This window comes from Aethalodelphis obliquidens, unplaced genomic scaffold, assembly GCF_003676395.1.
Source record: "Aethalodelphis obliquidens isolate GAN/ISIS:26980383/991018 unplaced genomic scaffold, ASM367639v1 scaffold17, whole genome shotgun sequence".
Classification (NCBI taxonomy): Eukaryota; Metazoa; Chordata; class Mammalia; order Artiodactyla; family Delphinidae; genus Aethalodelphis; species Aethalodelphis obliquidens.
The window spans coordinates 26,514,549-26,536,138 of NW_020837961.1; the positions used below are offsets into that span (position 1 = coordinate 26,514,549).

Here is a 21,590-nt window from a genome sequence, read left to right on the forward strand (position 1 = left end):
TAGAAAGCTCCTCTGTAGAAGCTTCGGAGAATAGGGCCCTTGGGTAGCTCATGACCAAGGCGTAGTGTTTCCAGTGGGACCCAGCCAGCTCTCTAAACTGTTCTGAGCAGTATGGGAAGCTCACCTATCACCACAGGTAACCCGTAAAACAGCTTGGTAAGTAACCAGAGGATTTTCTTAGCAGAGTAGTGCTGTACCCCTTTTGAGCTGTGCTTGGGAGCCCCTGTTTTATATGTTCCACCCTCACGTTGGCTGTTGGCTGTCTTCCACATACGAATTGAGCTTGTGGAAATATTCCCGTCGGTTGCCCTGCGGGACCATAATGCTGAGACCTCTCTACAGCCCCATAATTCTCTGAAACGCAGCTGCAGCTCCTTTTCTGTTTGGCTAGCAAGCTAAAGTTCAGGCCTGGTCCCTGATTCCACAGTGATGATCTGGAAGGAAGAGAAATGCAATTCAAGGAGCACTTTGAGTGAAAGATCAGTCAGAGGTGTAACTCTCAGTTCTCTCGTAGCAAACCCCGAGAAAATGATCGGCCTGGGGGTGAACTTCGTAAGATATGGGCTGACTAGGTCTAGTGGTGTCCTTTCTTGTCAAGGAGGGAAACTCCCCAGCAGACCCAGCATCCTGGGGGGTGAGGACTGAGTGTTCAGTGTGGTTGTATCCAACCTCAAAAGGTTCTGTCTTATCTGTGTTCGAGAGATTTCCTTCCGTGCCTTTCCTCCTCTCCCTGCCCACCTCCCTCCTTTTCCTCAAGGGGGACCAAGTTCTTGCTTTTACGTGCTGGCTCGATCTATTGGCTGTCTGCCTCCTGCATGGGAGGTGATCCTGAGCAATTAGTCAGGAGAGCTCCTGCTGCAGGAAAGCCCTGGGTGCTTGCAGATCGGCTTTTGGCACACACAGGAGTCCCCACGCCGCAAAGCCAGTGAAGATGGAGGAAGGCGAGTGGGCTTTCTGAGCCCAGGGGAGTTTACCATCATTATCTTCACCTCTTCCAACTCTCCACTACGAAATGGATTCACATCTGATCCATCTTATCCAGGGGTGAGCAAACTGTGGCCCACCACTGCCTGTTTTTTTTTTATAAATAAAGTTTTATTGGAACACAGCCACCCAGTCATTTACAATTGTGTCTGTGACTGCTTTCGTGCTGCTATGATGGCAGGGTTAAGTAGTTGCAAGACCTACAGCCTGCAGACCCTGAAGTATTTATCATCTGGCCTTTTGCAGAAAAAGTTTGCTGACCTCGATCTAATCTATAAACAAAACTGATCTTTTTGGGAAAGCCCACGCTCCTTAAAAACCAGTTTCAACAGCTGTGGTAATTGCCATGTTTTAGATGGGCGGTCCAAGTGATTTTTAAATGTAACTCTTAGGAATCTTTTCATGTCATTGAACTAACCAAAAGTTTTCCTTATGGCTTTTGGATGCCTTCAAGTGTGTGATCATAATTTCAAAAGGCTTTTTAGTACTTCAGTGATTGAAAAATTTATTTGGGGTTATTCTTTTTACAACCTGTTGTTAAAAAAATTTATTTTGAAATAGTTTTAGATTTACAGAAAATTTACAAAGATAGTATAGAGAGTTCCCATAGACCCTTCACCCGGCTCTACTACTAACATCTTACACCAAACCATGGTACTTTGGTTAAAACCAGCAAATTCACATTGGTGCGATACTGTTACATACAGACTTTATTTCTGTTTCACTCATTGTTTCACTCATGTCCTTTTGTTCCAGGATTCAGTCTTGGATCATATGCAATCATACTGCACTTAGCAACTTTTTTCTCCCAATGGTGACATTTACTTAATATTGATAGTTTTTCCCCTTTGACAGAGTTTGTTGTCTTTTGGTGAAGAAAATGATTCATTGGTGAAGATGTAAGCTTGGAAAGCAGAGGCAATATACCTAATGCTCATAAGAAGGGCTTCACCTGTTGAGTACTCACTGTTCTCCAGTCACTGCTGGGTGCTTTATACCTGTCATCTTATTTACATCTTACTGCCACCCAGCCTGTTAACACTTACTTTCATTTTAGCTAAGGACACTGAGACCAGGGAGATGGTTACTCTCCCAAGTTTCAGTTGTGGCTGACTCTCAGCCCAGGCTGATAATGCCAGCTCTGCCCCAGCCTCTGAGAGTGAGAAGTGTCCTCCCCTCTCTCCCCATTCCCCTCCTGCCTTTTTTTTTTTTTTTTTGCGGTACGTGGGCCTCTCACTGTTGTGGCCTCTCGCGTAGCGGAGCACAGGCTCCGGACGTGCAGGCTCAGTGGCCATGGCTCACGGGCCCAGCCGCTCCGCGGCATGTGGGATCTTTCCAGACTGGGGCACGAACCCGTGTCCCCTGCATCGGCAGGCGGACTCTCAACCACTGCGCCACCAGGGAAGCCCTGCCTCCTTTTTTTAAAAAACAAAAAAAGGAACAAGCTGAGGGAGATTAGGAAACTGCAAATGGGCACACTGCCAGGGCTATCTTTGGAACCCAGGGTCTGTGTAGAGTGGCGGCGTCTCATGCTACTGTAATCGGTGTGATTAAAATCCTTCAGTCACCCTGCCTGTGAGCATCTGACTTAGTGGACCTGCGCAGTGAGTGCCTCTGACTCTCCTGTGTCTCCATTCAGCTCCTTGTGTCCCACTCCAGCTGCTCGCTCGGAGGGACTTGAGGCTGTGAGCTCCGTGCGGTCTTGTCAAAACGGGGCTTTGACCCGACATTGACCTGGAGTAAGTCACCGTCACCTTTCTGCTCTCGGCTTCTCACGTGTCGCGTGGAGCGGTAGCATAGCTGGGAATGAGTGGATTAGCGCGTGCCGGTTGTGCCTGGCGCAGCGCCGACTGTGCCAGGATGTAGGGAGGGCGTGATGATACTGACAGTGGCGCCGTGGGCTCCGGGCGGAAAGCCTCCCTGGCTGCCCACGTGGCAGCTGCTCCCTCCTCTGTTCTCCTGCGGGACCCTGGCCCCCTCTCTGTTGTGTGGCGCTCATCACGCTGCGTCATGATCATCAGTTTGTCCTTCTCTTCTCACCTGACTGGGTGCTCATGGAAAAGAGCTGTTATAGTTCCCTGGGTGTCCCCAGGGCAGGCGTGGGGCCTGACAGGTAGTTCTCAGACCAAGAGTGATGAGCGAACAGGGTCCAGTTCGAACCCTCCTCATGATCAGTGACGTCCTCCCGGCCCAGTGCTGTAGCTTATGGCCCCTTGTCACAGGTGCATGCTTCTCCCCACGGCTGTGTCCCTCACTGTGCTCACTTGGGACCAACAGCGTGCTGGCTGGGGAATTGCCCCTCTCTGGCACGTAAAGAAGAACGGTGGCATTAATTTGAACAGAGATTTCTCATAATATACAGATCGACAATATTTCCTTCTGTCTTTATTAACATTTTCAAACACTTTTGCCCAGGACAGCTGCTCTAGACTTATGCTGTACGTTGTTTCCCAGCCTGGAATGAAAGATCATTTCACTAATGTGTTGGCTTCTGCTCGGAGACCTTGCAAATGAGGTTTTAAAATCTTTCCTTCCGGTGCAAACTTCTGATTTGATGCCAACATCATAAAAGCCATCGTCAAATATCTTGGTATTTGGGGGATTTAATCATTTCAGAGAAGCAGTCATTTCTTTTCCTGATGTGTATCCTCCCTCAAATGCTAAATTATGCTCTGTGCTCCCAGAGCCTGGAATCGGGCACTTGTATTGCGAGCACTGCCCAGAGCCTGACCTGCCTATGGTTTGCAAGAAATGTTTGTTAGAGGCAGACGTTCTCTGGTGACTGGTGCAGCTGTTGTCGAATTTTAACAGTTAAGGCCCTAAGTCCCCTCCCCCATTTCTGAAATGTTTGTGCTTTTCTGCTGCCAAAAAGTTTTTTTTAATATGCATGGCGCGTGGAGTCTGGTATTGGAGACGATCGGGTCACAGTTTGAATCCCAAGCAGCATATACCACTGATTTGTTACATTTTCAGAAAAATGAACTCTGTAAAGTGTACGCATACACAGAAATGGTCATAATTTCATGTTATTGAGGGTTTATTCCTCCCCATCGTGAAAGCTACACGGTCTTTCCCTGACGTGCAGACCTGTTTTGCCAAGGCAAGAGTGTTGTTAGTGGAGAGAATTCGCTCGTCACCTTCACAAATGTGTGTTCCACTCCACCTGCCCCGCCCCCAGGCAGGAAACTTCCCATTGCCTTAGGAATACCAGGTAGCCTTCCAATGTCAGAAAGTTTTCGAGGATGAGTTTCTGAGCTAGCAGGAGGAAATCTCGGTGTTTTTAGTGAAACCCTCTTGTTTCCATTTCTTCCTTTTCTTTGAGAAGGAAACATTTCTCCTCAAAGGGAGGTTGGCTCTTTGGCCCCGAAGACAGAGAGGAGTCATGATGCTTTCAGTCTAGTGTGTGAAATTGGGAAGAGAGCAGAGAAAGAGATTCATATTTCTCTGTAATTTATTTCTGTTTTGGTAAATGTGGTTTCTGAGCTTTTCAGGAAGAGTAGACTTCTGCCTGCATTTTTGCAAACCACAGCTTGGCTTTCAGGAAACATGGCGCTTTAGGTGCTTTTTTATCATTGCTCAGCAGCTCCTTATTCAATAAAATCAGTGGTTTCTGATCATGCCAGTCTTGGTCATCAAAAATCCATAGTTAAAGGGGCAGGAGGAAGAAGGAATTAAATAGCTTTGTTTTTTTTTTTTAAATGCTTAAATTTGGGAAGTGGTAGGAGAGCACACTTGAAATATTCCATGTGTTCTTGCAGGCAATGGGCTTTTGAATTCTAAGATCACCTGCCAGTTTTGATCGTTAACCCGAAGACTTTCTTAGCCAGGGTTCTCCTCTGAACCACAGAATACAAAAAATGACCTGGGTATTTTCTCAGTGCTCCCAAGGATGCTGTCAAGAACGGTGACATCTGAAATTTGACTCTGCAGGGTCCCGCATTGGCCTGCCATGATTCCAAGGATGCTGGCAGAAGACATTGGGCTCCTGGTCAGAGTCCAAGGACTGTACTAATCACAGCCGTAGCAGTCCTCAGAGTATTAATCCGAGTCCCAGTTGCCACAGGGTGATGCCCCGTGGCCCAGATAACACCTGCCTGTGGAGTGTTAGCAAGAGAGAAACCCAGAGCTCAGGAAAAATACGTCTTTTATGACGGACAGTAAAGCCTGCTCTTCGCTCCAGAGGAAGACACAACTTTATCTTCCAAGGCTCTGTGCTCTAAAAGCATCCTTGAAAAGATAATCCATCCTTTGCTCGCTAGAAGTGCAGACACACCAGAGACCCGTATTGAATTGTCTCCCAACACATGGGTAGCTAGAACAGTTCTAGACATGCAGGAGAGGGGTTAATTTATTATGTACATGGATGCCTTAGGACGCCTTCTCTCCGGAGGCCCAGGCTGAGAAAAACTGCTAGATCACACCGAGGGCCCAGGCTGAGAAAAACTGCTAGACCTTTGCTCTGGGCTGCCGTTTCCCAAATGCCTAGGGTTCCTCTAAAATGTTTTAAAAAGTCAAAGAAGAGAAAGACAATGCCAGAAATTCTCCTTTAAAAGGAATACTTTACTGCTTTTTGAGAAAATTATAAGTATTATCTTTTAAAGAATTAAATAGTTAAAAAATATTTTTTGATCCTTATTACCAAAAAGCAAAATAAAACCCAAATTCTGGAAAGTAGGAGATGGTTTATATAAAGAAACTCATATTTACAATTTCTTGCCTTCCAAAAAAAAATTGTTGGCAGGTTGCTTTTGGAGATACCTGTGAAACGTCATCTGGCCTCTGCTGGCTGAGGCGAGAATTCAGGTCTTAGGTCTTGAGTGTATTTAACCGCTTCCTACCTCATCCCCACTCCTTCCCAGCGAAGAAGCCCATGGAAATTTTCTTGTATCCTCATGGCTCCTTGGCTCCATTTCCTGAACTTTGTTTGGCTGGGCAGGTCTCCTCTTTCACAGGACTTAGTTCTCTACATGAGTTAGGATACCTCCTCCCCATATTAGAGGCGAACATGAATAGTCCAGTCTGCAAAGTTCATGCCCACAGAGAAGTCCCGAGCGGAGGCTTCTGAGATACTGTGGGGAAACCCAGGGACTCAAATACAGAAATTTAGGTCTAAGCGGGAAGCCTGAAAAGACTCTCTTGGTGAACCAGTGAGTGTGGGATCACATAGCACATCTGTGTGTTGACAGAAAACAGAAAAATCACAGAGAACAAACCAAGAAGCAAGAAAGGTTCATGTTGCGAGCTTGACTCTGGACAAGGATGGGTGACTCTGAGTTCCTGTTTTGGGACAGGGTGGAGAAAGCCGAGCTAAGGATAGGCCCTTACCTTCTAAACCTGCTATTCCAACAATTCTTTCACTTGCCAGGAGGAGTATTTTCCCTTTACAAAAAATCAAAACAAAACATTTCTTTTTATTTTATTTTATTTTTCTTTTGCGGTACGCGGGCCTCTCACTGTTGTGGCCTCTCCTGTTGCGGAGCACAGGCTCCGGACACGCAGGCTCAGCGGCCATGGCTCACGGGCCCAGCCGCTCCGCGGCATGTGGGATCTTCCCGGACCGGGGCACAAACCCGTGTCCCCTGCATCGGCAGGCGGACTCTCAACCACTGCGCCACCAGGGAAGCCCAACATTTCTTTTTAAAAGAAAGATGTGAGGATGAAGCAGATCATAGCTGTACAATTTATGACCTTTACTTTTAAAGAGCCTTATAGATACGCACACTGTGAGCTTCTCTTCATCCCGCAGCTGTCCTCCCGCTCAGCAGATAGATGGCCGTCGTTTCATCACCTGACTATTTATGACCAGGAAGGGTTGGTTCGGGTCGGGTAAACCACCTCATCCTCCACCACCACCAGCACCCACCAACGCCTTGAGTAATTGCTGGGAGATAACATGTCAGTTGTTTGGCTAACTGTGGTCTTAAATTCTCTGTCAGAGCTTCACTCACGCCATCCTCTCCCTTCCTGATTAGTAAGAAGAACTCGTTAAAGTTTCATTTTCTGCTGAAGAATGGAGTGACTTTTGCTGTTGGTGATACAGATCACCTTGAGATTTCTAGGTGTCTTCGCTTGGCATGAAGTAGGTTTTATGACTTCCAAATGAATGGCTGGATAGGGGGATTGTAAATAAGCTGTTCAGAGAATAATGTTTTTAAAATGTTCCTCCTTCCCCCCCTTTTCTGATCAGAGTAAAGGCAACCTTCTGTGTGCTAAATATCTATCCAGTCAGTAATGCAGTGTTTCACGGGCCTGCTGTATAATACTCAGTTGTAGTGTTAGCACGTGCGAACTGGCTGCTTCAGATGTGGCTTGAAGACTTCCTGTGCCAAGCCCTCTGCCCGGCTTTGTGAATCCACACAAAGAGTTAACCCACCTGCTCTCAACCCAGAGGCGAGAGAAATGTCTGAAACCAACACAGAACAACTCATGCTGATCGGCCCTCCCGTTTATTGGTGTGACGGGCCTTCAGAGAAGGTCTGTGACTTAGAGAGCCCAGAGGAGAAGAACTGGGGGAGGCAGCTGGAGCTGAGCCGGGGGGAGGGGACAGATTGGAGCCAGCAGAGGAGCGGAAGAGCCTGAGGGGGGAGGAGGGGAAGTCAGGGGAGCAGAGCTGTGGGCTGAGCCGCCAGGCTGCCAGGGCAGGTGGGAGAGCACACCTGTTCCTGGGGAGGCACACGGGTTGGACTGGGTCTTACCCAGGTGGCTGAACGTGGCTGATGGAACTGGCCGAATGGGAGGCCCGGGGCTAGGGCCTTGGCTAGGAGAGCTCCGCCCTGAAACCGGCATGAGCAGTGAGATTGGGATCCTCTCCTGTTCTTGACGAGAGCGTAGAGAAAGGAACAGCCTGGGAGCTTTTTGCAGTGAAAATGGACAGGACGTGGTGTTAGTTCTGCTTTAGAAGAAGAATCAAAGGTAACACTCAGTAATATGGAAGGACACGGAAGCTGCTTGTAGAAACTGGTTTTAGCCAAAGAGGGTGAATTTGAGGTGAGGGGCATCGGGGTATAGCAGCATTGAATACATATGTGTTGAAAATGTACTTGAGTAAAACGAGAAGCTTTCAGCACTGTGCTTTGAAAGCAAGCTTCGTAGACCATCGTCACAAGCCTCCAGTTTTGAAATCATTGAAGAATAATTTATTCAGGTCAACATGTATTTATCGAACCCTCCACGTTTAGAAGCCCCTCCATGGGTCTGTCTACTGACCTTTTTACATTAACTTATTTTCAAAATTGGCAACTACTAGGGAATGTTAAGGTCACCAAAGATTTACTGTTCATTGGTTTCTCCCTTAAAGGCTAGTCTTTGGTCCACTCTACAGGAATCTTGATTCCCAGTGGCATTCTGTTCTGAGTTGCCACATGTATATGACCAGATGAAAGAGCTTTATTTTTTTATTGAAGTGTAGTTGCTTTACAATATTGTGTTAGTTTCTACTGTACAGCAAAGTGAATCAGCTATATGTATACGTATATCCCCTCTTTTTTGGATTTCCTTCTCATTTAGGTCACCACAGAGCATTGAGTTGAGTTCCCTGTTCTATACAACAGTAGGTTCTCATTAGTTATCTATTTTATGCATAGTATCAATGGTGTATATATGTCAGTCCCAGTCTCCCGGTTCATCCCATCCCCGCTTGGTATCCATACCTTTCTCCTCTATGTCTGTGTCTCTATTTCTGCTTTGTAAATAAGATCGTCTATACCAATTTTTTCAGATTCCACACATATGCCTTAATATATGATATTTGTTTTTCTCTTTCTGACTTACTTCACTCTGTATGACAGTCTCTAGGTCCATCCACATCTCTACAAATGACCCAATTTTGTTCCTTTTTATGGCTGGGTAATATTCCATTGTATATATGTACCACATCTTCTTTATCCATTCCTCTGTTGATGGGCATTTATGTCGCTTCCCTGTTCTGGCTGTTGTAAATAGTGCTGCAGTGAACATTGGGGTGCATGTGTCTTTTTGAATTATGGTTTTTCTCTGGGTATATGCCCAGTCGTGGGATTGCTGGGTCATATGGTAGTTTTATTTTTAGTTTTCTAAGGAATCTCCGTACTGTTCTCCGTAATGGCTGTACCAATTTAGACATTAAAAGGCCACTGTTGAATATTTAGAGCTATAGGTCATGGGCTTGACTGTAGATTCTTGTGACTTTCCTTATAAGCAGAAAACATGAATACCTCGAAAGTCCAAGCAACTAGTTTTGGCCGTTGGATTCTGGTGTTGTAATTAGTGCGCCAGTATGGTGCTAGGTTGGACAAGACTAGATCTTCTCCACAAACCTGAAGAAGTACAATGAGGCATCTCTAGTTTTGGGGTGTGGCTCTTGGGGCTACAGACCTGGGAGGAGATGGAGAGGACTCTGTCCCTTTCAGTCATCAGGAGAGAGAAAGGAACTATCACCCTAGCCATTGAGGGATGGGGTGTCATGTGTTTGGTGTTCCGTGGCCTTTATACTATTAATCCTGTTCTTCAAACTTCCACACTTAGCCCAAGCCAGGCCCGATCATCGACCGTCCAGTGGCTTAACCTTCAGTCACCAGCCACACCGAGCTGCAACCCAGCCGCTACACCTCCTTCACCCAAGCTGTCGTCTTTCCCCCTCTCTCTTCCTGCCACCGTAGCGGACAAGCCACCTGAAAGGTATGTGGTTTGGAGTGTGATGTAGAATGTGAGGGCGGCACACAGAGGGGCTTGATCAACCGGAGCAACTTCTTGTGCTCCCCACATGGAAGAAGCTTCTGGTCTCCTGGACTTCGTGGACAACATTTGCAACCTTGCCTTAGACTTAAAGGTTCAAGTACATTCTTAGGGATTTGCCTTACGTGAGACCTGCTTGAACCTACTCTTTCTGGTGCTGGTTGTGCATTTATGAAACCATGTGTATTTTGCAAGAACTTTTTATACGTGAATAGAAAGCACACGGTTTGTTTTAAAGGAAGGTAAATGGGGCACTGGAAACTGTCATTAACACAGCTCTTTAATGGGCCAGTGGTGCAGAGGCCAGAGGTGCTGACCCTGTAGCAAAGCCCTTCCTCCGGGACAGCAGGCCGAGGCTCTTCTCCCCATCAGTGGCTTCCCCTGCTCCGGTGAGGTGGGCTGCTTCCTTCTGCCTCGGCGTGCATCTGGCTGACAGCCTGCTTTCCATCCTTCCCCAGTGTGTTCTTTTCCCACAAGAACACACAGGATGTTTTGACAAGTGTCGAGAAGCCAAGACTGATGTACCTTTTGGGGGCGAGACCCAGCTGAGAGCAATGAGCCCCTTCCAGGGTGGCGTGAAAGCAGAGTGTCACTGTAGACTGATGGGCGTCCGAGGTGCGTGGCTGGAGCCTCTTACTGCCCGTGTGCCTCTGCCCTTCAATGCCTCGCCTTCGGTCTCAAGACACCGGTGCTTTTCCTTAATAGATAAACCAAAATGCTTCAGAAATAAACATGCCCTGTGGTTCTAATAATGCTGAGCGAGAGGGAAGGGCATCCCACTGAGCGGAGAGGAAAAGTAGGTGAAGAGGTTCAGGGAAAGCTTCTCGGAGAGGCTCCCTAAAGAAAGATTGGGGTTTGAAACCTGTCATTTACTTGACAGTCAAGTGCTGTGGTTTGCCCGATGTTCCCTTTCCCGCTGATTTCCTTTTTGGAAGGAGCTGCCGTGCTGGTGACATAGAAATGAGATTTGGGCAATGTGGGTGGGGGAAAGGTGAGGTTTCTCATGTTTCACTTGGTGCCTTGCATGTTCCCTCTTCAGCCTCATCAGTCGGAAGGCCCGGGCAGTGTACCCGTGTGAAGCAGAACACAGCTCGGAATTGTCTTTTGAAATAGGAGCGATTTTTGAGGATGGTAAGTGTTAGTGGGAGCTTTGTGGGAGGCTGTCTTCTGCCGGCGCAGAGGGTCTACCACCCAGAGCACGCAGGCGGTCCCTGGCTGTGGGTTTGTCAGGAGTAGAAGTCTGTCCCTTGATGCTTTGGACGGGCGAGAGCCTGCCCACCTGGGTCCCAGGAACCGAACGCCAGGGGGCTGTGGGTGCCCACTTCCGCTTTAATCTTGGTTATTCCCCAACTCTTGTAACTCTTGAGGGTCTTCGTTTGGGATATCTTTCTCCTGATGTAGAGAAGCCGGTGCCACTTGGAGTCAAGAAACGTTTGTGATTTGCATCCTCTGTTTTCCTGCCTCATCGTCCCCACCCTAGCCTCCTAAATGCTTCAGGTTCACCAGCTCTGTGCTACAGACAAGTGCTTTGTCGACCAATTTTGGTTTATCATTCCCTTACCATTCTTTTGCTTTACATGAGTTTCGCTTGTTTGAATAGTGCATGAATCTCTAGGTAGGGGTACTGATTCTGCATACTGAAACCAGGGTATAGATTTTTGTTTGCATGTTTAATAGTCACACACAAGCATTGAGGGGCTATGCCCGGCTTCAGATTGCACAAATTCCTCCCATGGTTCAGTGTACATCTCTTCCCTCCCCCTTGATTTCTTCCTTCCCCGTCCTCCTCATTATGAAATTCATTGGTTGCTATGGAAACAGTGATGTTGTGTGGGGGCAGAGCTGCCCAAAAGGGTTCTGGAGAGGCAGCGAGAACCTTTGATGCTTGGAATGGAATGGTTGATTAGCCAGAATGTTTGGAATATACGGAGTATATCAACACAACGCCTGGTGCTATATTGTCAGTAATGCGGCATGAGCTGATGATTGTTTTTTAGAAAGCGAGTTGCCTCATTTGGAGTAGATTTCTATATCTGTGTGATACGTACTCTGGAGAGCCAGAGACTCCTGATAGTGTCAGAAAACAAACAACAAAAAACCCCACATATGACAGCATTATACTTCGTGGAGAAATTTTGCTCTTGGAGTAGAAGCAAGAACAGTCCTCTGTCACCATAACATACATGCATGCAGTTTTGGCAGGAGAGTCAATTAGCGGCCCTCCTCCAGGCCTGGCATGTACGGGCACCCACATGGCAGAAGGGAAAGCGGAGAGCACTGAAACCCACCGTTTAGGAAATGAGGGTGAATCTTGACGCTGTATGGTTGATTAGATATGTTCCGGGCCTCAGAACACAGTATTGTTCATGTGATACTTACCTTGGTGGAAGGTGTATCTGTTAGAATGCCTTTGGCTGCAAGTAACAGATAGAGCTGGTTAAATCAGTCACAAAAGCGAATTCGCTCACGCACTAAGAAGTCTGCACGTGGGGAGCTCCAGGGGCTGGTTAATCACCTTTTCAAAGATGTCACCCAAGACCGCAGTGTTTCCATCTCTGCTTATGGACAGGAGCCCCTGGCTGCTTCCCCAGTGCGGGTGGGATGGCTGTCCCAGTTCCAGGCCTCATGGCCACACTCAACCCCAGCAGAAGGGGGTTGCCTCATCCTTGTGTTCTTTTTTGAAGCATGAGAAAACTCTTTCAGAACATCCTTCCTAGGTGACCTGCTCTCACGTCTCAATAGCAAGAATGAGGTCATGTGCTCCCCTTAAAGTCATTGCCAGCCAGGACTTCAGATCCATCAGCACCACACTGGGTCCAGGGGCTTCTCCTCTGGGCACGCAGACATGGGAATGAGGGTCAGGACCCCAATCAAATCCGGTTCTGCCAACTTGGATATTGGGAAAGGCCGGTAGATGTCTGACGCGGGACACTGAAGTTCTGCACTTTTAAAGTCCCTCGGTGACTTGCAGGAGACCTCCTAAGAAAAATAGTGTGTGCGTAGGTGTGTGTGTGTGTGTGTCTGTCTGTCTGTCTGTCTGTCTCTCTCTCTGTATATACTCATATGCATGTATACACACACATACAGGCATACACACACATATCTCAGTGTGTTTCGGGAACAGGAGAGTGATTGATAGCAGGTAGCTATCAACTCTGCACTTATTTTGCCTGAGGTCAGTTGGCTTTTCCACTTTCTCTGTGACCCTGGACAAGTTCCTTAAGTTCTCTCTGCATCAGCCTCTCCATCCTAATCCGCAAGGATGTCCACACGTGTGGTGATGTGTCAGGGCAGCATTTTGGGTCACGTGTGCAGCACAGACATTGTGGAGGATGTTGCCAACCTTGGAGCCTCACTTGGCGCACCGGCTTCGTTTTGAGCCAAGGCACATACCACCCAGATTCCGGGCTCTGTGGCGCTGGTGTCCTCAGGTCCTCCCCCAGGCCAGCTGCTCTAGAGACGCTTGTTGATGTGTTGACACCTTCCCCATACAGGAGCACGTGCACATCTCATCTGATGTGAGCTCCTTGCAGCCCCTGCACCCCACTCCTGTTGCCAAAGATACGCACGGGGACCACGATCGGAACCCACATCCCCAAACTTACTGTTTCTTAGGGTGGTTCTTAAAGGTCACAGGAAATGGAAGACCCTTAAGCAGGATTTATTCTTTTCTGGGTGTTTGTACCTTCATCTTCTGTGCATAGTTGATCTCTTAGCAGAGACTTGATAACTAGTTAGAAGTGTTTGCTTGGAGCACGTCTAGTGATGCCTTTCTTGGAACGGCTCTTCCCTTCCGATACCGGACGCAGGCCGGGCCGGAGCAGCAGCTCCCCTGGCCTCAGCTGCCGTTGCTCCAGGCGGCCTCTGTTTGTAGCTCAGCCACTGGAGTGTCGCTGGGAACATGTCCTTCCTGCAGACCAGGGATACGTAGCCTCGCTGAAATACCTAAGACGTTTTTTCTGTGTCCATCTGGAGTCTTCCAGCTACCATAAATGCTCTTGCTCTTGCCTGGCCAGCCGTTCTTGTCCCTCGTGCAGGCAACAAAGGAAATTGGCTTACGCCATTCAGTGGCCTTTGGAGTAGACAAAATCCAGGTCAGGGTGGCCCCTGGGCCGCATTGTCAGTAGTCACGTGGTTGCGAACGTATACAACAGTAGGAAATCCTGACCCGGAGTGTGGAAGGGAAAGGGATCTTTAGTAATCACCTTGCCCCATGACTGTCCCTTGCTCTTCGCTCTTACCGTGTGGGCCTGGACTTGAGTTTAAATTCTAAGCTGAAGATTCATTTCTATAGTAGACGCACTAATGCTTAGCTGTTGTTCTGGGGCAGTGCCTCCCATATCCTCCAGGGGGCGCCGTGTGTAAGGTCTCAGGGCAGCTGATGTGCGTGTGTCAGCCAGAGGCCAGGGCCCTTTTCTCTGGGCCTGGGGAACCTCAGAAATACGTTCCTTTGGTGACCAGTCAGTTCTGCTCTCTTTCCCGATAGGTTGCCCTGCAGCTTCCGGACCCACCAGTCCAAGCAGCGAGTGGTCTCCGTCCCAGGGCTGCCCGGCATTAGGATTTCCAAGGTCTGGCTCTCTCTGGGCAGGGAGGCTGGCTGCCTTGTTTGCCAGACTTTGTTCATTTCTAATCTGGAGACAGGATCTGTCCATTGTTTGGGGAGCAGGTGTGGCCCAGATTCATCTTTAAAAGCTGCTGGTGATTCATTTTAAAGTCCTCAGATATATAAAGAGCAATCCTTGGAAGACAGCTTGCCATTATCTTAGAAAGCTGACCCTCTTATAGACCCCACAGCCTAACAATTGTGTTCTTATATATATCCCTAACATGAGGGACTCTTAGAAACTCATTTTAAGTAAAAAAAATTAAGTACAAGAAGCTTCTATAGTGTATGATTCTGGTTCAACTCACAAACAAACAAAATAAGTAGTATATTATTAGGGATCTAAACGTACGTGATGAACCTGTGTTTGAACCATCGCTGGGGTAAGACAGTGAGAAACACAGCATTGAAGCTGCCGATCCCCTTGGAGCAGGGGGAGGGTGTGAGGGGGGAGGGCAGGACACAGGAATGAGCCCAGGACGGAGGCGTCCATGTCGGCTGCAGTTCTTGAGTTGAGTGTGGGTTCCTGCTATCTGTTGTGTAATGATGATTTAGATATTTCTCATTCATATTGTTTACATCATGCTAAAAAATACCCCAAGCTGAGACCAGATTCTGTTCTGGAGAAAGCTTCTCACAAAGTATTCTTGTCCCTGGCTCAGTGTCCTTGTTATGGGATGGTAAATCCAGAGGCCATGGAGAAACCACCGTGAGATACCACCTTACAACCTATTAGGATGGTCGTTATCAAAGATATGGAAAATAACGAGTGTTGGTGAGGATGTGAAGAAATGGGTACCCCAGTGCATGGCCGGTGGGAATGTAAAATGGTGCAGCTGCTGTGGAAAATAGTGGGGCAGGTCCTCAGAAATTAATCATAGAATTACCATGTAGTCCAGTCATTCCTCTTCTGGATATGTAGCCCAAAGAGTTGAAAGCAGAGACTCAAACAGATTTGTACACCCATGTGCATAGCTGCATTATTCACAATAGCCAAAAGGTAGAAACAGCCCACATGTCCGCCGACAGACGAATGGATAAACAAAATGGGGTCTCTACGTATAATAGTGTATTCACCCATAAAAGGGATGGAATTCTGACACGTGCTGCAACATGGATGAACCTGGAGGACATTATGCTAAGTGAGATGACCCAGTCACCAAAGGACACAGATTGTATGATTCCACTGATACGAAATATCTGGAGTAGGCATATGCTCATGAAGACAGAAAATAGAATAAAGGTTACCAGGAGCTTGGGGAGGGGGAGGGGGGAGGTAGTGTTTAATGGGGACAGAATTTCAGTTTGGGAAGATGAAGAAGTTCTGGAAATGGAGAGTGGCGATGGTTATAAAGCATTGTGAGTGTACTTAATGCCACTGAACTGTACACTTAAAAATGGTTCCGGTGGTTACATATCTCCATATATATGTTACATGTATTTTACCGCAAGTAGAAAAGATGATGATAGCAGGCAGTATTGGTGTGACCGTCATCACATACTCATCAGGTTCTTAAGGATGTGAGCCTTGCCCGGGGCCAACGCAGCTCGTGAGTGGCAGGACAGGGTCTCTGGCGTAGGCGGTAGCTGGCACAAGGTTAGTGCTCCCCAGTGTGTGCCAAGTGAGTGCTGTACTCTTTGCCGTGTGTCGTGGGAGTCTTCAGTGAGCAGCCTCTTGGTGTGGGGCGTGGAGCTACCGACCTGCCCTGTCCCCACGGGAGATGGTGGCCAGGTGGCATCCCAGCATGCGGGGACGAGCGGATTCGGTCCTCATTCCTCTCCCATGGTCACTACCTCCCTGAGTGTTTGAGGAAAGGATCTACTTGGCCCCCGGACCCCCACCCCGCGTTGCACGACCCCTGGGTGCCTTTCCCATAGAATCCAGTCCTTTTCCCCAACAGGGGCTGTGCTCCGATGGCATTGCCAGCGTGGGATTAAGTGAGAGCCCTTAAAAACCCTGCTGTGAGGAACGATGTCGGGGTAAAAGGGTGCGAAGAAAGGGGTGCCGCCAGGTCACCTGGAGGGCGCATCTCTGGTTCATTTGTTTATTCGTCCTTTCAGCAAATCGTCCCGGTCTAGACTAGGAGGGAGGGTCCTGTGTGTGGTGGGGGAATGAGTAGGGGGCACATATGGTGGCTCTGTCCTGATCTGGAGCGCTGGGAGTAGTCTCGGAGGGAGGCGATACCTCAGCTGGTATCTGAAGGGCAAGGAGGGTTGTCCAGGCATAAACGGGGAGGAAAGCAGAGGACCAGCCATGCAGAGGTTGGACTGTGGGTTGCTACACAGGAGTGGGTTATGAAGCCCGTTTGCTGAGTTGCCATCGGCATTGAAAAATAATAGAAAAGAGTGCATCACACGTAGTGAGGAAGTGCTGTTCCGTGAAGCGCTTGTGTATTGGGCACGTGGACGTGTGTGCTGGGTTCCAGCTACACAGTCAGCCGTCTTCTGATGGGCTGCGGTCATGGCTGCCTTGCTGGGCCAGCTCCTGACTTGCTCTGCTGATCCAGCCCGCACCTCCCCTCTCTTCTACATGCACGGCTGCCACATCTGCTCCTGGCCATGGCCGAGGCCTGAGTCGGGGCCTGCCCGCAGCTGGGGGTTACTGGATGCTTCTAAACCCTGGTGATGAATGTTTGGACCCTGTGCCCTTTGCTGTCTAGCCTGTGGTCCCTGTCCTGTGTGTCCGTCATGGCTCTTTGTGGAACGTGCTGGGCACTGTGCCCAGCTGTGGAAGGTCTCGCCCTGCCCTCAGGAGTTCCCCGTCCAGGTGGCAGTCAGACAGGTGCCCAGATGATGCCGGTGAGGCCTGGCAGGTGCCGAGAATGGCCGAGGAAGACTCCCCAGAGGACAGGGCATCTGGGGTCTCTGACGAGGAAGAATTCCCCGGTGAAGAAGTCGGGAAAGGCATGTCAGCAGACGGCGGTGCTGCAGCTACAGAGGTTTAGAGGCTCGGCCGGGGCTTTCTCTGGATGATTCACTGTGGGTGACACGCATGAGGTGCTTGTGGGCGAGTGACTGGTGGCTCGGGAGGTGGCAGGGCCAGGTGCCCCGGCAAGCTTGGGTTTGTTCCTACAGACAGTGGATGTTAGGCAGGGCAGTGCCGTGTCCAGCTGTGTGTTCTGGAAGGTTCATTGAGCTCCTTTGTGCACTGTGGATTGGGAAGAACCTGACCGGAAGCTGGGGGACCGGTTAGGAGGCTGTGGCGTGAAGACAGGTGAAGGCTGGGGTGACCAGGGGGGCACCTATAAATAACTCTTGTGCAGATTTGTAACCAGACATCCCGGGAATGGCCCCCGTTTCGGTGTTGGTTGAGCCTTTAAGACCCACAGCGGTGCGGTGAGTTCCCAGGCGGAAAGTACCCGGGAGCATTTAAAAAGGATTTCTCTTCCTTTTCAGTGCAAACCTCAAGAGAACCTGGCTGGCTGGAAGGGACTTTGAATGGCAAGAGGGGCCTGATTCCACAGAATTACGTCAAGCTTCTGTAGCAACTGGCCCGTGAGGGCCCCGCTGCAGACCCTGGCCCCCGAGGACCTGCCTGTGGGATGTGAGCACCGTCTTCCCCCCAGGTGAACCCACGGCCACCTGGACACACGGCAATGACAGATCACGGACTGGCACTCCAGGGGTGGGGGGGTGGTTTAATACTGCTAGACGTTGGGGGAGAGGGGACGCACAGCACAGAGCTGCGTAGGGCTGTGTGGATATGTGCAGCGGGAGAAGGATGTCCAGGTTAACAGGATGGACTGCATTTTCAAGCCTTGGAACTCGTGAGTTTTAATTTTCCCGTCTGCAGAGCGAGAGGAAGGGCAGCCTTCTGCCGGCCCGCCTGCCCCACTGGCGGCCACACCGCCGGACACCCCCCCCCCCGCCCCCGCACACCTGAAAGGGAACTGCGTTTGCAGGACGTGCCCTTAACTCTGGTGTCGTGGAGGGGCTGCCGCGGGCGGGCGGTGCATTGGTCTAAACCCAGAGGGTAGCGGACAGAGGCTCCTTGCCGTATGGACAGCTGCCCTGGGGACCCCACACTCACTGGACTTAGGGCACCGGTGGACTCACAACAGGCTTTCTCCTCCATGCTGCTCACCTGTGTGCTGTTTCCCCAACCATCACCTTTCAGCCCTGAGCTCTCTGTACATGAAATAAAATATAATTTCCTATTGGATCTGTGTCCTCACGTGGGGAAGAGACTGTGGAATTCACTCACTGTAACATTTCACGATCTGGCAGCCGGTGGGTGGGGAGGCACTGTCCCCTGGTGTTGGCACGTGTGCACTCACAGGCAGGATGGGTCACCCAGGAGCCTTGCCGCTTCGGAGCGGGGCGTGTTTCTGGGGGCAGCGGTCTTCTCTGACAGGTGAGATCCTGGCGGGCCCCCTCCACTGCCTCAGCTGGCCTCTCCCGCGTGTCCTGCAGGAACCCGGGCCAGGATGGGGCTGGGGTGCTGCCCCCCAGGGCTTTGTGTGTGAGACCCTCCCTCCCAATGACCTTCAGTGTACAGCCCTGTCCCCACCCCACACTCCCTATGTTTTCCAGGCCTTGACGCTCACGTCTCCATCTGGATTTAAGCCGGGCTGCGGGGCGGCGGGTCAGGCATTCGGACCGGTCCTGGAGGAACCTCGGCCATGCCCCTGCAATGGATGCTTTGTTGTTTGTCTTGTCAGTCTCCGACTCCCAGGCACAGGCTATACCGACCTCTCCGGGAAGGGGGAACGTCTCTGTCCCCTGACCTGGAGTCCCTGGGATGTGGAGCTCAATTCTAGGGGCCTCAGGATTGTGCAGCCAGCCCTGCCCCAGGGCCCGCTCTGGGGGCCCGGCATGTCTGTCTTCCCCATGGGAGGCTCCTCGGCCTGTCACAGTTCTCCCCTAAGATTGTCACAGGAAGGATGTGTCCGTCGCCTCTTCCCCAGGTAAGATGATTCCAGAGCGCTGGTTATCCATTTGGAACTCGCCTCCCCTGGACCAGGTAAGGTGTCAAGTTTGGGGTCAGGTGTGTAGAGGGGAACAGGCCCATGGAAAAGTATCCACGTTCTACCTAAAAAAAGTAAGGACACTCTCAGTGCAGCATAATTTAAAATACTGGATTGCAGGCCCAGTGGAGGGTTTTGGGGCTGCTGAAGAAACCAGGGCCCCATGACAATGGCCGGCCCTACGGCCAAGGGCCAGCCTGACCAGGGGGTGGGGATGGCATCGTCCCCCGTGTCCCCCGTGTTTCTGAGTTATCACTTCCTGCCCCTGCCCGCTGCTTAGGGATGTAGAAGAAAAACTTGGCCTGGGGCAAACTCTCCCATTTCTGTGGGAAAATACAAACTCATGGGCAGTTACAGTGAGTGGGCTCAGGTTAGCACTGGGAAGGATTTCCTGGCCGTGTTCTTAATTGGTATATATCCATGGGGCAGTAAAAATATGACCCACCACACTGGGGCTTGATTTCTTTGCTCGCTTGAGGAAGACTTCGCTCATTCACCGTGAGGTGCACCCAACCTGCTGTCGCCACCAAACTGTTGTTAACTCCCAAAGTGCGTTTATCACCACTTTCTTGGTCGAGAAAATTGCTGTGAGGTCTGGCTACCTGTGCGGTTTGGGGCAAATTAAGTTGACTCTGTGATTCTGTTCCTGCTTTCTAAAAAGAAAACGGTACTCAGAGGTTTTGGGTTGAAGTACCTGAATACAAGAAGCATGCCCAGTACATAGTACGTGCTCAGTTAGCACCATGCCCAGTACATAGTACGTGTTCAGTTAGCACCATGCCCAGTACATAGTACGTGTTCAGTTAGCACCATGCCCAGCACATAGTACGTGCTCAGTTAGCACTGCTAGTCCCCATGCTGTTACTGCTGTGAGTGTCACTTGCCTCTTTGTTGTCGGGGCAGCTGTGTTCTGTAGGATGACAGTGTGGCAAGGGTGAAGCCTCAGGGCAGCACTGGCTGCAAGAGCTCCCCAAGCCCCAGCCCTGCCAACCCCTCCTGTGGTTGTTTCAGGAAGAACAGGGTCACGCCAGAGGGGAGCCAGGGGTGTATTCCTCTGCAGGTAGGACCAGTGTGGCCAGGTTGGCCACAGCCCCCAGCTAGGGAGCCTCCCTCTGGGCCTGGCCCAAAGAGTACTTAGTGACCAGATCAGGAAGTGTTCCCTTAACTGGCAGATCATCTTCATTTCCCCAGAGGAGAAATGGGGGGATGGGGTGATAGGTTTTTCTGTGTTTTTGCTGCATGGGTGCGGCCAATCCCCTGAGCATCTGTTGAAGGCTGGCTGAGCAATGGCCCTGCCTCCCTCACGGCTCAGGACCCGCAGCCCCGCCTCCTTCAGCACCAGCTGCTTAGACCACTGGGTTTCGGCCTGTGTTCATTCAGAGGCACACGCTGGGGCCGTGGGGTTTGGGCAAAAGAGGGCGCTCAGATTTTGTTTCTTGCGGTGGGGCTTGCATTTGATGGTGTTACCCCAAGGCCGGCCCTGGTGGTCTCTGTGCTTGGAAAGGAGATGCCAGGTGAGATCAGAGCCAAGTGGCCTAGCGGGGGCTGTAACCCCCCTTTCTTTGTAGTAGTAGAAACGTCTGTAGTTGGGAGTCTGGGTGGGGAAAGCAATGGATTGTCCGTACCGGTGGTGGGCATTCAACTCATTCTTTCTTTACGGGGACTGACTGAGCCAGGGGAAATGATCTCATTTTAACAGAGGCTGTCGAGCAGAGAGCTTTGTTTAGATTCAGTAAGCTAGCCATGGTCTTTCTGCTCTACCATCTTGCCACTGGGGGCCGGTAGGGGACAATGGCTGTTACGAGTGGAATTGTGCAGCCCCTTCCAAAATTCGTATGTTGAAGTCCTCACTTCAGTACCTCACCATGTGACCTCATTTGGCAGTAGGATCATGGCAGATGTAATTAGTTCAGATGAGGTCAGTAGGGTTGGGCTCTAATCCAATATGATTGGTGGCCTCATGAAAATGGGAAATTTGGACACGGAAACGAGCACAGAGGGAAGGCAGTGTGAAGACACACAGGGAGAGAATGGCCACGTACAAGCCAAGGAGAGGAGCCAGATACAGATGCTTTCCTCATGGCCTTGGAAGGAGCCAAGCCTGATGACCTCTTGATCTCAGACTTCTAGCCTCCCACACTGGGAGACAAGACATTTCTGTCGATTTTAAGTGCCTCACCCGCCGCCCTGCCCCCGGTTTGTAGTTCCTTGTTACGACATTTCTAGGAAACAAATACAGTGACTAAAGTACGTGTTCTGAGTTAAAAAACAACCTATTTTGAAATTCTTTTTTCACTGTTTTATACCTTGGTGACCTTGGACGA

General features: G+C 49.9%; 1 protein-coding gene across 2 annotated transcripts in view; it reads left to right on the top strand.

Annotated features, from left to right (window-relative positions):
• Window positions 1-18,461, top strand: part of ARHGAP10 (Rho GTPase activating protein 10) — a 325,886-nt gene extending 307,425 nt beyond the window's left edge. Inside the window, exons 21-23 of one of the 2 annotated variants that reach the window (XM_027117131.1) lie at window positions 9,487-9,639; window positions 10,736-10,827; window positions 17,696-18,461. In XM_027117131.1, coding sequence (XP_026972932.1) covers window positions 9,487-9,639; window positions 10,736-10,827; window positions 17,696-17,784 — 334 coding nt within the window. In that variant the 3' untranslated portion in view covers window positions 17,785-18,461. Of the gene's footprint in view, window positions 1-6,730; window positions 8,460-9,486; window positions 9,640-10,735; window positions 10,828-17,695 lie in introns of those variants that run through there. The other variant, XM_027117132.1, reaches the window with a different exon arrangement.
• The last annotated feature ends 3,129 nt before the right edge of the window (window positions 18,462-21,590 follow it).